The 16,388-nt window shown below is 30.3% G+C and overlaps 1 protein-coding gene across 1 annotated transcript in view; it reads right to left on the bottom strand.

Annotated features, from left to right (window-relative positions):
* Positions 1-16,388, bottom strand: part of HELRODRAFT_83154 (hypothetical protein) — a gene marked incomplete at both ends in the record, with an annotated part of 68,952 nt that continues 52,564 nt past the window's right edge. Inside the window, 4 exons of the mRNA XM_009023236.1 lie at positions 1-350; positions 4,855-4,988; positions 5,149-5,390; positions 5,543-5,793. Of these exons, the coding sequence (XP_009021484.1) occupies positions 1-350; positions 4,855-4,988; positions 5,149-5,390; positions 5,543-5,793 (977 nt within the window). The remainder of the gene's footprint in view (positions 351-4,854; positions 4,989-5,148; positions 5,391-5,542; positions 5,794-16,388) is intronic.

Genomic DNA, 16,388 nt, shown 5'->3' with positions numbered 1-16,388 from the left:
TTATAACATTAAAAGAAATTTCGCTTCTGCTAAATTTTTTACAAAAAAAAAACTAATAAACACTGAAGAATAACTGCAAAAAAACAAACTTGGAGCAAATTTGAACTTGAAAAATTGACATGAAGAAAAACTCCAACAAGGACACCTGCCACTACAAGGTAACCAAAATTTGAATGGCGGTCCGTTGTCAAGAGAATCATTGTCTGATGCTGTGACCTCAACAACAAATTGACCGGGTGGTTTGTTTTCGTAAATAATAGGTAGATACGTAATATTGAGATGTGGTGGATTATCATTCACGTCTTTTAACGTTACATATAATGTAGCATAGCCGGTCAACTGTGGAACACCTGAAAATTATTTGAACACTAATGGAAAAAAATTATCAACGTCGCCGTCATCACTTGTCGAAAACATTATGAATTGTAGCATTGAAGTGAGAGAAAGTCAAACATACCACCTATATATCTAGTTTCTTTCTCAAAAAAGTACCTCTAAATTTAGTTTGTACATTTTTTTTCACCATTTCTAACTGGGTTAGAGCCGGTCCACATTTTTTCCTGTTTTGTAGTTTTTTCACCCACCTTTTTATCTTTACTTTTTGATTATCAATTAATTGTTTTTACTTCAGTTCTTTGTGTATGCATAGTTAACCTTCGCGTCAATGTAATAGTAGTGCGTCCGATATATTCCGAATTTCGATGCCCGTACTCACCGATAAGAAATTTAAAGAAATATATCAGGTGATTACCTTTCATTATTGGCTCTTTATTCTTCAAACACATAGATCAACTATGCATGCACAAAGAGGTAAAATAAAAAACCATCTAATCGATAATCACGGAACAGTAATTACTAGAGAGAAACTCAACAATAATACAAATATACTGTATCGCAACGGCAATCCGTTTCAACTTAAAGTTGCACAAGCAATTTGAATAAACAAAGAGAATAAATATTCAACAGAATGCAGTAATTTTGTTACCGACAAAGAAACTAATAATGAAAAAAAACAAACAAAGAACTGACGCTAAGTGATCTGTTGGTGCTAATAAACTAGAAATGCTGTGTAAATATATATAAGATAAAACTAATACTTGATAACATACTACATTGAAAATGGTGAAGGATTACCAAAAATAGGATAAGATAAAAAATAAATAAAAGAGTAATTTAATACATTGTTTTCTATATAAATAAGTTGAAAAACAATGACAAAAAGACAATAAAAAATATTGACTAATTGATCCAGAAACTGATCAAAGCTGAAATTTTTTAAATTTTTATACAGGCTTATTTTCTATCAAAAACTACGTAAATGAGAGAAAAAAGGTGCAACCTTAGTAATGAATGCTATATTACTGGTGACCTTAAGTAAAGTAATAACATAATATAATTTAATATATTATATTTAATATAAATATAATAATAATATTTGACGTAATGAAACAAAACAATAAAAAATCTAATAATTAATTAGATGAAATTTTAAGTCAAATTACCATTACAAAACATATAAATAAAAGATTATATATTAGAAAATGAATCTTGAGAAACTGTTTTTTAAGCACATCAAAACTTTAAGTCAAAATACCATTACATAAAAATTAAAAATTAAGAAAATGATTCATGGGAAACAAATTTAAAAATTTTTTAACTGTTTTTAAGAACATTCTAGAGTCAATGATTTTTAAATAATTTGGAAAATCATTCCCAAATTTTGGCGCATAAAAAAATATATTCTGGAACTTCGCTTCCTCCTGATGATCTCACTAAAGAAATTGTACAAGTCTGGAGAAAATACACAGACTTGCATAACACCTTTATTTTGACAAAAGTAGTCATATTGTTACCAACTTTCATCACTGCTCTTTGGTCCCAATAGAGGTTTTTCATAACTCTCGTGTTTTTTCCATCAATGTCAAACATTTTCAATATTTCAATAAGCTCTACGTGTTTCGGGCTATCAAATGCTTTGAAGTAATCGACAAAACATATAAACAAGTCTTCATTTCAATTGCTCGTTTACTGATCATTCGTAGCATAAAAATACCGTTTCTTGTGCCATAATTCATAACAAAACCACATTGGACTTTTGAAATTTCGGATCTGATTTTGCTATTTTATCTGGGCCTGGCGCTTTATTTAATTTCATTATGGAAAGAGCAGCACAAACTTTAGATCTAAGTATTTTTGGTCCTTCTACGTCTTTTTTAATAAAGGGCTTTTCACCACAAATATCATCGAAAAGATCGTTAATGTATTCGGTTCATCTGTCAAGTACTTCTCCTTTCTCTAACGCTATCATTCATGGATTGTCTATTTTTAAACTGATTTATTTATATTCAAGCAGAACAATATTTGTTCAAAATATTTGTAAACCAATTTGTAAGCAGCTGCCAAAAATAATTTTAATTTGCCAATCTGTGCGTTGAAATTTTAAATTATAAATTAAATTGAAGTCCTTTTTACTTTACTGGATTTAGCTAGGTTAGAAGGCTTTGCGTGTGTTTTGATCAGCAAAACTTTATCCAACACCGCCCAGAAACCATCTAAAATGTTTAGACATTTCTTTGTTCAAAACGTTCACGTTCTTTGTTCACGTTCGTGTGAATCACCTCCAGAGTAGATAAATTTGCTTTTTTCAAAAATAATGCTATCTGATTTCTTCTATCGAGTTTCGCTCGACCTAGAATGCTGAGATTCATTCGTTTCATTTCTTGTTTCAAGTTCTCAAATTTTCCAGTTTGGTACAGCGTTCTAACGTTCCATGTTGCCACACATATAGGCTCATTCAACGTGTCACTATCATAATGTTTTATAATTGTCAGTGGTTTTCTTGGCAGTCATAATTGTCAGTGGTTTTCTTGGCAAAAGTTGTAAACAGTAGGTTTGCCATTACTTGCTGTAAACTTATTCTACTTTTATGAGATGAGTCATGACAAATAAAATTATATATGGTGAATAAATAATTCAAACTAGTAAATAAAAATGGATAATTCAATGTAAAGTGCGAGAAATTAATGTTTAATAATTAAAATTAAAGATAATCCAAAACTTATAACAACAACAACACACGTTTAGACGACATTTTCCCCGAGATCGAGGGTTGCTGTTTGGCTACCTATGATGAAACCGAAATACCCCTCGACGCCATCCACATCTGTCACTCGCCTCAGTATCACGCAACCCCGCTTTCACCCTGTCCTTCTCCACCTGCTCTCTCCATCCCAATCGCGGACGACCCCTTCCTACCACTCCTTCAACCTCGAACTCCAACGCTCGCCTAATCCCGACCCTTTCAAAACTAATAATAATAAAAATCAAAAATTGTAATTATATAAGAAAATAAACTATAAACTAATATAATAAAATTATAAAATGAACAGAATTGAATATACCTACACGAATATTTAAGCAAATAATAATAATGAAAAAATGAAAAATAAATAATCAAAAACTAGTTTAAAGCAATATACATACAATTTAAACTATGAAAATACGTAAAATATTATTAATTATTTTACATCTAAAAATTAAAGATTCCAATATTAAAAAATAAAATAAGATAAATGAATTGTAATAATAGATGATATTAAAAAAACATTAAACATTCGAATTAAATACGAATATTTTTAAAATAAAAAAAAACCGTCAAAACGATACAACACGGTGCAATGATATAAAAAAAATATAAAGAAATATACAAATATTTATAGAATAAAGTATGAGAAATTAATTTAAATTTAAAAAGAGTTAACTAATAAAAAAATAAATAAAATAATAATTGTAATCTTATTTAATAAATAAGATTATAATTTTTGATTTGAGATTTCGTATGATTACTTATTTGTATGCTCGGAGACAATAAGATTATTCAGCAAACTCAAATTATGGGATTTTCCAACCCGATGAAAACTGTATTTAAAAAAATCCTCAGTTGGTAAACATTTTGACGTATTTAGCCTGGGTGTGTAATGGGTTCGGTGGCGGATCATGACAACTTCTTTGACGGGGGAGCAAAAATTTCAAAATTTTTTCAATTTTTCAATTTTGCCGGGAAATGTCAAGATTGTGGTTGTGTGGCCAAAATTAGGCTAGCGATCTTTTTCTTGCTTATCACTTCGATTTTTCCTTGATTATCTAATTAAAACGGTGCTTTTTTCAGTTCAAAATCTAAATTTTACTGACTTAACAAATACTACTCAGAACGGGAAAAACAATGGCCTTCCCGGCCACTCCTGGGTCCACCACTCTGAATATGTTTGAATGCACTTGTTTATAATTGTTTGCGATAAAATTATATTTTGCTATCTAAAATAATTTTATTATCAAATAATACTAGTAAATTTGTTATACACATTTAATTGTTAAACACTACCTTTAGTGAATTGAATTTTTTTACCAAAGCTTTTGTGGTTTTATATTGCTATTTTATTGATATTAGTTTTTTAGCTTTATAAAATTCTTATGACCGACAGCTCAAACAAATTTTTGTTATTTTATGTTTGCATTACAGAAATAACATTAAAGATTTTCCTCGATCTCAAGATCCAGGTCGCAATACGGCCATCTGTTGGTTTATCCGGTTGCAAGCTCGCTACCAGCTGTAATCGAAAACTTTTTTACGTTTAACCTACAAAGCAACACAGAATATAACAAAAACCTTATATCCTTAATTAACTCTAACTAACAAAAAATAGCAAACTTTTAACGCAAAATTGAATATCTGTAACGAAAATTTGCTCTACCTTTGCATACCAAATATCACTAAAATTCATTATTGAAAGACTAAGAATCAAAATTTATTACTGAAAAATTAAGATTTAAATCTTACAAATATTATTTACTAACCTTGATCAATAGCCATTACACGAAGTTTATGTTCCGCTCTGTTTTCTCTGTCTAGAGACTGTGCAGTGCTCACAAGGCCGGAATCCGATATTTTAAAATTGTTTTGGGGATCAGACAGCGGATCTATTTCATATCTACAAGAACATTTCAAACGCAAAAATAATGCCGCAATAAATCCATAACCATGTATTTAATAATGTTATTCATTTTTTTACTGATATAAATATACAAAAAAGATCGTAACAATGCGTAAATCTTGAATTAAACAGAATAAATTCAAGATAAACAGTCAACCTAAAAAGCCCTCCTTGCCCAGTGTCCAAGTCGTGAACAACAAATCTAAAGAGAGAGGAATCAACAGATATATTTTCAAAAACATTGATTTTGTGTTGAGTAATACTGAACGTCGGTGCATTGTCATTAGCATCTAATATGTTGATCAAAATGTATGCAGTGTCATTATGAAGTGGATTCAGATCATGAACACCAACAGTTAAGTTGAAGTACTTCAGTTTAATTGTCTCAAAATCAATTTCCTATAATTTCAAATAGGAGAAATTAGACATATAAAGCTAACAAATAAGTGAACGAACTCTGATCTTTCAAAAAAATATTTGAAGTATGAAGAAATGTCAAACGCCATGTTTAACATTGAAAAAAGTAATTAAAAATGATATGTTAAACCAACGTTATGAATTTGTATGACGCCAGAATTTGAAACAGCATCAGTGAATATTCTGAAATATTTATGATCTTCCAATTTGACTAACGAATAAATCAGTTTAGCATTTACGCCTACATCATCGTCATATGCAAAGACTGTTAAAACGTTAGTTCCGGTTGGACGACTCTCAAAAATGCTGATCTCGTAAAACTTCTGCTTGAACCTTGGAACCTGGTCATTTATATCTTCAACTAAAACTGTAGCAGTCGCTGTGGCTAATTTTACATAAAAAATTGATCATAGTCATTGCTTTGTATAAGTAAATCAATTTTGCATCTGTTAAATAGTAAATTATTATTTTTATTAACATGCATAAATTCAGGGGCGCTTTGATAAACAATGACTTTTGAAGTTTCCGTAGACCTGGATAAACAAATTCTTTAATCGTTTCCTAAAAAGTTTGATGGTTGGTTATTGATAATGATGGCAGGCAAACCATTCCATACCGAAGAAGAGCTGCATGTAAAACATCTGTTGACAAATAATGAATTGCTGACAGGTTGATGCAACCGAATATATTAATATGAAGACGAATGAAGTTGACGAGTTGATGAACGACGCGGTTTAAGATGATGAAGATATGATGGTTGAGATGTAATAAGTAACTTGTGCGTAAGTATGGCGAGTTTAAATATAATGTGTCGTTGTACTGGTAACCAATGTGGTTGAATAAGTGAATCTGTGCTGGAAGATAAATTAAAAACGAACTGAAATATAGCAACGAAATTTTTTGCAAATTTTAAAAACTTTGTCAGAAAAAATTAATTATTTTATTGAAGGAAAACAAAAAAACTTTAGTTTACAATGGAAAATTTAGTAATTGAAAATTCCACAACATGATGTCGAGTAAACCATAGATATTGTAAACCACAATTTCTATCTTGTTTGACATCTTTGAATTTGTTGAAACGTTTATATTATTTAAATTTTGTAGCAAAATATATTTCAACAAAATTCCTAAATATTTCAATAAATAAAAGTATTGTTGTTGGCCTTTGCATATAAAAGAGATTGATAGGATTTTATTATTAAATTCAGATGACCATTAATCAAATGAAAAAAGTGCAAATTTTACAATGACAATAAATTGAACAAAGAAATGAGTAACAATTTAGTTCACAAAGCCGTCTATAAAACAGAAAGAACCAGTTTAGATGTGATATAAAATTAAGTATTTTCTATCTTTTAATTCTCTTGTCTTAGCTTAGATCAAATTGTGTAACCATTATACATGAGCTAATCGTCATATTCATAATTTTCAGACTGAAGATATTGCTTATACACTAACTCATCGTCTCGTACTACCACGTTAAGATTACTTTAATAATTAAAGTTTAATTCAATGGTCTTCCCTCATACCTTTCAACTTTACTTTATTGTTTACGTTTAACGGGATTGCGGCACCGTTACTTTGTGGTTCTGAAATTGGGTGATTTCTTGTTTTTTGCTTTTGAACAAGTGAGTTTTCTTCTTTTTTATTATAATTATCTTTTACTATATTTCGTTAATATTATTATGTCTTATTCCTAATATATATATATATATATATATATATATATATATATATTCATATATATATATATATATATATATATATATATATATATATATATCCGAACGTTACTAATATATATATATATATATATATATATATATATATATATATTTAGGAACGAGGTTTTCAGAAATGCTAACCCAAAATGCTAACCTAATATATATATATATATATATATATATATATATATATATATATGCTGGTAATAGACCATAATTTTTACACAATTCTATAAATTCTACCGAATGTTTGGCGTTAATATGTTTGTAGTTCGTTTTTTCGATTTTTCTCACTAAAGGTTTTGGTGAACGTTTAGTTTATTAAAATTCAAAATAAACTTATTTTTCGAATTCATGCTGCCATATTTCGATTCCGAGTGAATCATTATCAGTGCTCCTTGGTAATCATTGGTATTTACTAGCATCGTAAATAGTGACAAAGAAGAATATGATGCTATCGATGAAGAAAAGGAGACCAAAGACGATGACCAGCCTGAAATATGGCAGCATGAATTCGAAAAATAAGTTTATTTTGAATTTTAATAAACTAAACGTTCACAAAACCTTTAGTGAGAAAAATCGAAAAAACGAACTACAAACATATTAACGCCAAACATTCGGTAGAATTTATAGAATTGTGTAAAAATTATGGTCTATTACCAATAAAGAAACCTGACACCTAATTCGCATCAAAGTTCAATTTTACAACACCAAAGTTAATTTTTACAACGTCAAAGTTCATCTTGACAAAGTCAATATTTCCCTATATATACAGCAAGGAGCACTGATGATGATTCATTCGAAATCGAAATATGGCCTTATTTGCAGCATGAATTCGAAAAATAAGTTTATTTTGAATTTTAATAAACTAAACGTTCACCAAAAAACTTTAGTGAGAAAAATCTAAAAAACGAACTACAAACGTATTAACGCCAAACATTCGGTAGAATTTATAGAATATTGTAATATATATATATATATATATATATATATATATATATATATATATATATATATATTAGGAAGAAGACCAAGTTCTATACAGTTGTTCAAAAAATCCACCGACGATTCAGCATTAACAAGTTTTATGGTCGATTTTCTAATATTTTGAACTAGTTCTTTACAATTAAGTCTATTTTTTGAACAACTGTATATATATATATATATATATATATATATATATATATATATATATGAGATGGTTCTTGAACAAGATGAGATCAAGCTACAGTGGAGAAAATACTTCAACCGTCTGTTAAACGAAACAAATCCCATCAGTGTTAACTTTGACGCTCCACCCATCGAAGGTCCGATTCCGGACATCACTGTAGAGGAGCTTACAGAAGCTCTGAAAGCTATGAAGGATGGAAAGGCAGCAGGGCTTTCTGGACTCACAAATGACATTATCAAAGCATCTGGCACTGCAGGTATCCAAACGTTACTACAACTTTGCCGTGAAATCTGGAGAAATTGCTCAACGCCGACTGAATGGAACTATTGCATGGTAGTCCCGCTATACAAAGACAAAGGTGATCCATTGAACTGTTCATCATATCGGGGTATACGTCTATTAGAACACTCCCTGAAAATTGTCGAGAAAATCATTGAGAGAAGATTAACAAGTCGTGCATCACAATCGGAAATTATCAATTTGGTTTCCTAGCGGGGAAATCAACAATTGATGCAATTCACACCCTTCGGCAACTGCAAGAGAAGTACCTCGCAAAGCATCAACAACTATCACACATTTTTGTAGACCTTGAAAAAGCATTTGATCGAGTTCCCCGTGAAACAATCAGGTGGAGTCTACGTCGACAACTCATTCCAGAATATCTTGTTCGACTTGTGATGGAAATGTATACGAATACTAAGACTCTCGTCAGCACAACGGTTTGAAACAGAGATGCATTTGACATCGGCGTTGGAGTTCACCAAGGCTCGATTCTCAGTCCACTGTTATTTATAACTGGGATGGAAGAAATCACAAAACCGATACGCACTGGTGACATTTTGAATCTAATATATGCTGATGATATTGTTTTAACAGCCACGTCTGAGCAGAATGCAGCACAGATGTTTGAAGATTGGATCAAGGATTCAAAGTCAACATCAGCAAAACCAAAGCAATGAACACTGGTGAACCCATCCATTCTACAGCTACTGGACGATGGCCCTGTTCAGTTTGTAAAGCTGGTGTAGGTAACAATTCAATCAAGTGTCAGCAGTGTAATCAGTGGTGCCACGGACATTGTTCAAAAATAATTGGTAATTTATCTAAAGTGTCAAGTTTAGTTTGTTCTGTTTGTATCAATCCACAGCAACGAATTCAAAATAGTAATGATTTTGAAGCCATTAACGTAGAGAAAGTCACATTGTTTCAATATCTAGAGGATGTTCTGGATTGTACTGGAACAGCTGAAGCTGCCTTTCGAGCACGCATACGTGCAGCCTGGAATAAATGGCATCTCCTTGCCTCTATATTGATGCGGCGTGACATCCCACTACCACTACGATCAAGACTTTATAAATCTGTGATACGTCCGATGTTGTTATATAGTGCAGAAACATGGTCAATGACAACCAAACTGGAACAATAACTTCAACGAACCGACATGAAAATGCTCCGATGGATGCAACAAATTAGTCTGAAGGACCACATCAAATCTACCGAAATCCTGCGTCGTGCTGGTTTAGATGATATAAAGGACGAATGCCGGCAACACTGTCTGCAGTGGTTTGGTCATGTCAAACAAAGTGGAAACAGTGCCATAACTTCTCTTGCAGATGTTGAAGTACCTGGCACACGTCCCAAAGGCCGTCCAAAGAAGTCCTTGTCGCAAACATTCGAGCAAGACATGAAAGCTCTAAATTTAAATGATATGGATACAACTGATCGTCTAATTTGGCGCAAAAATTGATGACAAAGAAAACAACGTCCTAATTCGGGGAACCGGGTCTCTGGACGCAAATCGAAGATTGATTGATGTATACATATATAATATTTCCATGAATAAGATATATAATATGGTCTTATTCTAGAGACTTTCTCTTAAGCCTTTACTTTAATTTTAGGGTTAATAATAATAGTTGCAATAAATCTAACTCTAATATAACTAACAAGAAAATAAATATAATTAGTAACAGTAATAATAGCAAGCATATAAAATATAAATTAAATTATATTATAATGTAATTAATACTAATAACAAAAATAATAATTCTATTAATTTAAATAATATAACTAGATATAAAAATAACACAATTCAACCTACTTCTACATTTTCACTCTTTAATATTAGCATAAAATCTATAAATAAAAAATCACTTTATATTCAGCAAATAATCTCTTCCTCTTTACCTGAATTTTTTGTCTTATTGAAATTTCCCTCTCTTATTCTTGCTACTCATGGTGGTTACAGCTTTTTTGAACTTTCTAGACCTCCAAAACATCCTCTCTCTTCTTCTCATTCTTCTTATGGGGGTGTCTGTCAATTCTATAAATCTATATTTACTGCTTCCATCAATACTTTTTTAACTTTTCTTTTTTTGAATGGCTTGTTGTATTTTTTAAGTCTTCTTCTTTATCTTTTTATATTGCCGTAATTTATCAACCTACTTCTTCTTCTTTCTCTATATTTTTCGATGAATTTTACTTGTTCGCTGAATCTCTCTACTCTTTTTAATTCCTTTCTATATCTCCGGTGACTTCAACTTGCACTTCATTAATTTACCTTGATCTTATTTTCATAGATTTAATAATATTTTGTCTTCTTTTAACTTAACTCAATATTGTTCTTTTCCTTCTCATACTTCTGGTAACACTATTGATTTAATTATAGCTTCGTCTTATTCTAAGCTTATCAATATCTCTGCTAGCTCTGTTCATTATTCTGATCACCTCCTTATTGAATCTGTATTTTCTATAGATTTTCTTCCTTTTAACTCATCTATGTCTATTTCTAAAAAAAGCTGGTTATCTCTCAATAAAGATATTTTCTTCAATCTTTTAAACTATTTTTGATACTTCCTTATTATCTGATGTTGATGAATTTGTCTATGCTTTTAATATCTATATTTGTTCTATTCTTGATAAGCTTATTTCTCATAAATTTTTTACTTATAGGCTCTATTTTTGTAAGGCTCCTTTGATTCGACTATGCTTGTGTATTAGCTAAAAAAATGTTAAAAGACTGGAGAAAGTCTATAGATTAAACCCATTTAACTTTCTTTACTCTAAGAATCTGAATTAATTAATTATAAATATCTACTATTCTCTTCTAAACACTCTACTTTTCTTAGAAATTCTATAATATCTGCTTCAACATCTAAAAATAGGGGGTCTGTTCTATCTAAACTTCTTCATAAGAAATCCTTTCACCATTTTTTTCTGCCCAACAGTATCATGACTTTTTTGTAAATAAAATTTATTCTTTAAGAACATCTAATTCTCATTCTAATCTTTATAACTTCACTAAACTTACAACTGAATCTTTTTCTATATCTACTTCTATAAATCTTCTAGAACTTACTAAAATTATTAATTCTATGTCATCTACAACAGGTTCTTTAGATCTACTTCCTTTTAATTTAGTTAAAAAATTGTTTTCAATATTTTATCTTATCATTCTCAAATTAGATAATTTATCTTTTTCCATCTCCGAATTTTCTTCTTCTCATAAGAATTCTATTGTTATTCCTAATCTTAAAAAGTCATGTTTATATTCTTCATTATTATAATTATACCCTTGTTACTAATATTTTTTTAATCTCTAAAATAATAGAAAAAGTAGTTTATAATCAATTATCATTTTATTTAAACTTCTTACTACCTGTATCTCAATCTGGTTTTAAACCTGCTCACAGTACTGAAACAATCTTACTAAAAATACATAATGATATCCTTCTCTCTTGTGACAATAGTAATCTTACTCTTATTTTTGACTTCTGCTTTTGATACTGTTGATCCTAATATTTTCTTGAGACTGCTAGATAATTTTTTTAATATTATTAATTCTTGTCTATCTTGGTTATTTCTTATCTCTGTAATCGTTTTTCTTCTGTTGTTTTTAATAATTTTACTTCCAACTCCCCTACCCTTATTTTTGGAGTATTTCAGGGTTCTATCATTGGCCCTCTTCTATTTATGCTCTACACTTCTGAACTACCTCGTATTATTAATAATTTTCCTATCGCTAGTTAACTATATGCGGACGATTCTTATATTTATACTTCTTTTTCTCCATCTAATTTCAATAGTGTTCTTCATAATCTATTTCTATGCCTTTCTTCAATTATCGCTTGGTCTGACTCTCTTCTAAATTTGAACTAATTTGTTTTAATAAATCTTAACGCTCTATTGCTATTCCTTTTATTATCTTACCTGAATCTGAAACTCTTGATGTTTCTCACTAATTTCGTAGTCTAAGCTTTATCTTTGATTCTAGCATGTCTTTTTCTTCTCATAACGTTGCTAGAAGTTCCTACTTTGATCTTAGTAGAATAATAAACTTACCTTTTCTTGACGATTCTCTATTCTTTTTCTTGTTATTTCTTTAGTTTTAACTAAGATTGATTATTGTATCTCTCTCTACTATGGTCTTCCTGATTCTACACTCTATCCTCTAAGTAAGCTTTTAACTCTGCTGCTCGTCTAGTGGCTCGTGTCCCTTTCTTGTTTTATATATCTCCACATATTTTGTTTTCTTGCACTGGCTACTTATAAAAAATAAAATAATTTTTAAAATTTGCACATTTATGTATAAGTCTCAATCTAAATTATTTCCTAAGCACTTATCAGATATATTAATTTAACCAAAACTTACGATCGTCTTCTTGTTCTCATTTCTTTTTAACTTGCGTTAAACACTCTTTTGCTAAATCTGCATTTGCTTTTCTGGCCCTTCTCTCTGAAACTCTCTATCTCCCTCTTTGACTACTTCTCTATCACTTACAAAATTCAAATCGGATCTCAAGACCCAACTGTTTGCAAACTTCATTAAAAAACGCTGTTTGACATCGCGGAAATAGCGCTTTATAAACTATTTGATTGATTGATTGATTGATTGATTGATTGGTTGGTTGGTTGATTGATTGATTGATTGATTGAAAGAGCTCAAAATAGAATTGCAAAAGTTCTAAATATCAGTAATTTATCTTCCACACAGATTCACTCATTCAACTACATTGGTTACCAGTACGTCAACGCATTAGATTTAAACTCGCCGTCCTCACATAAAAGTTACTTCATACATCTCATTCATCATATCTTCATCAACTTATATCGCTTCTTTCATCAACTTGTCAACTTCGTTCGTCTTCATATACTCAACTGCATCAACCTGTCAACAATTCATCAGTTGTTAACAAATGTTTTACGTACAGCTCTTCTTCCATATGAAATGGTTTGCCCGCCATTATTCGTCAACAATCAACCATCAAACTTTTCAGGTAACGATTAAAGCACTTTTCGTTTATCCAAGCCAACGGAAACGTCAAAAGTCATTGATTATCCAAGCGCCCCCCGAAGCTATGCATAGCACGCGATATAAATTAATAATAATGATAAGTATTAATTATATGGAAAAAGTAAAAAATAAAGGGAGAAATTAATGTTAATAGCTAAATTAATGTATAGATGAGATAAATATGTTAATGTGTAATTATGTAAATTTTTGGCAGATGTATAAGTATAAAAGTATGTGACTTAACGAGCGAATGAGTCTTAATAAATGAAATATTTATTTATTATTGCATACGAACAGATCTAACAATAATATAAAATAAGTTTAGTACAATTAAAGTGTATGTAGATAAGGCATTTTTTGAATAATAATGAATAAGTTTAGTACAATTAAAGTGTATGTAGATAAGGCATTTTTTGAAACAGAGAAAAAAAAGAATGAGAGAAAAAAATAGACGAATAAATTAGATTGAAATAGTGATGGATTGAGGGTATCTAGGGATGAAAGCTTTATTTTGTAGTAATGAGAAAGGGATAAGATGATGAGATCATATTTGTTTGTTGTGCTTTGATTGGTGGTAATTAAAGATGAATGACAAATACTGCAGAGTGATGATTGTAGTTGTTGCTTTCTGGCAAAATTAGACTGAAAAGTAGTAAGACATTGGATATAAAAAATGATTAGGGTTTCAGAGACATCAAAAAGTTACAATAAATTACAATATAACAATACTATGTAAATTGATATTTAAATGATAAAACGCCACACTTACTAGATAATGATGGCATTCCCTTATCAGAAGCCACGACAATAAATTTAAACATAGAAATCTTTTCCCTATCTAAATCATGAACCATCGATGTGATGAGACCTTATATTAGATGAAATAACAAATAAACGTTAAATTTAGCATTTATATGTACGTTTATAAGACACATTGAATCGTCGTTATCATCCTATTTTTCTTAATATTTATTTATTCATTAATTATAAAACAGAATTTTCGTTCCATAGTTTGCCATTAGATATCTTTCAATAACAGGTGAAGTCTAAATTTTTTCTTTCGAAAATCACATAGATAATTATATCGGTTTCGGAGGAAAATATAAATATATGCTGGTAGAAGACCAAATTCTTGACAATGTGTAATAAATTTCACCGATTAATTAGTGTTTATCAAATTATATTTGAATCTTTCAATTTGTCTTAGTAAATTTTTATCGGCAAAATTAAGTTTGTTCAAAATTGAAACTTTGTTTCTATAAACAATCATTTTATTAAAATTATTGTAGATGGATCTATTTCGACGTTGAACGGTACGGTCATCGCCAGTGTATTATTTCTTGATTTAGAATTATAGTTTTAATATTATTAAAAATATATACAAATAAATTCAAAAAAGGAACATGAAATTGTAATAAAAAATTTTAACAACGAAAAACATGAAAAATTTTAAAAATTTGAACGATAGTCAACAACAGCGTCAAAACTTTGAGGCGCGAAATTAATTGAATTTATTATTATTGTTATCGTACTATTGATATTATTATCATCATCTCCATTGCTCTTCAACCTGTAATTCGACCCTTTAATAAAAAAAAACTAGAAAAAACCGAGTTTCAACAATAAGGTTACATATGGGGCCCCACAGCAAGCCTTAAAACAAGAGCATGGTTACAATTTGCAGACGACAAAGCAATAATTGCCAACAACACTGAAAGTGTACAGAAGCTTATCGATGTAAAGTGGTTTTGGTGCAACGCAACCGGCATGAAATTAAAAATAAACAAATGTTCAACATTCGGCATAAAGAAAAAAATGGTGCGTATGAGCAACTTCTTCCGATGCTGACGTTCGATGACAAGCCAATTCCACAGGTCGACATAGGGAAGCATTTTGTTTATCTGAGCGGAATCTACGCTTTTGAAGGCAACAACAGTAAGTAGGCGAAAGACCAGTTGATTGGTAAATTGAAAAATCTTTTGTCTGTGATAAACAGTCTGGACACGACGGCAAACTGGAAACTACGGCAAACTGGAAACTACAAATTCTACGAAGTTATGCGCCGTCACAATTGGCATTTGAGCTGCGAACGTACGACTTTTTCTTGACCTAGATAGGCAACTGCCTTGACTCCCTCATTGTTGAAACGGTGAGATCATGGCTATCATTGCCAATCAGCATCTGTGTGACGGAGTGCTTATCGCTTCCTTGCAAACTGGGAGGTTTGAATATAGGTCTCCCTAACACTATACAGAATCTTTGCCGATCAAACTACGCAATTATTTGAAGTGTTTGTAAACCGAATCGCTCAGCAATTACATCAAAATTGACAACCAATTTCCTGATTTGAGCAACATCAAACCGACGCTCAAAGCGCTAATGCTGCGACAACAAAGTGCAGAATTTAAACGGCTGACTTTACTTCGTTGTCAGGGTACAACAATCAGGGCAAATTAGTAGTCAAATTTTTGTGGCTCGGACTGCACTGGTCGCGGTAAATTACTAGCCTTTCAGTGGTTCTTCTTAGATTTGTCAAAAAAAGTTTGTCAAAATGCCGACAAATACAAATCTGTGCAGATGGGGAAAGTGTTCTATCAGCATATATATATATATATATATATATATATATATATATATATATATATATATATATATATATATATATATATATATATATATATATATATATATATATATATATATATATATATATATATATATATATATATATATATATATATATATATATATATATATATATATATATATATATATATATATATATATATATA

Source organism: Helobdella robusta, assembly GCF_000326865.2.
Source record: "Helobdella robusta unplaced genomic scaffold HELROscaffold_35, whole genome shotgun sequence".
Taxonomy (NCBI): domain Eukaryota; kingdom Metazoa; phylum Annelida; class Clitellata; order Rhynchobdellida; family Glossiphoniidae; genus Helobdella; species Helobdella robusta.
This window is presented reverse-complemented; position numbering and strand designations above follow the sequence as displayed.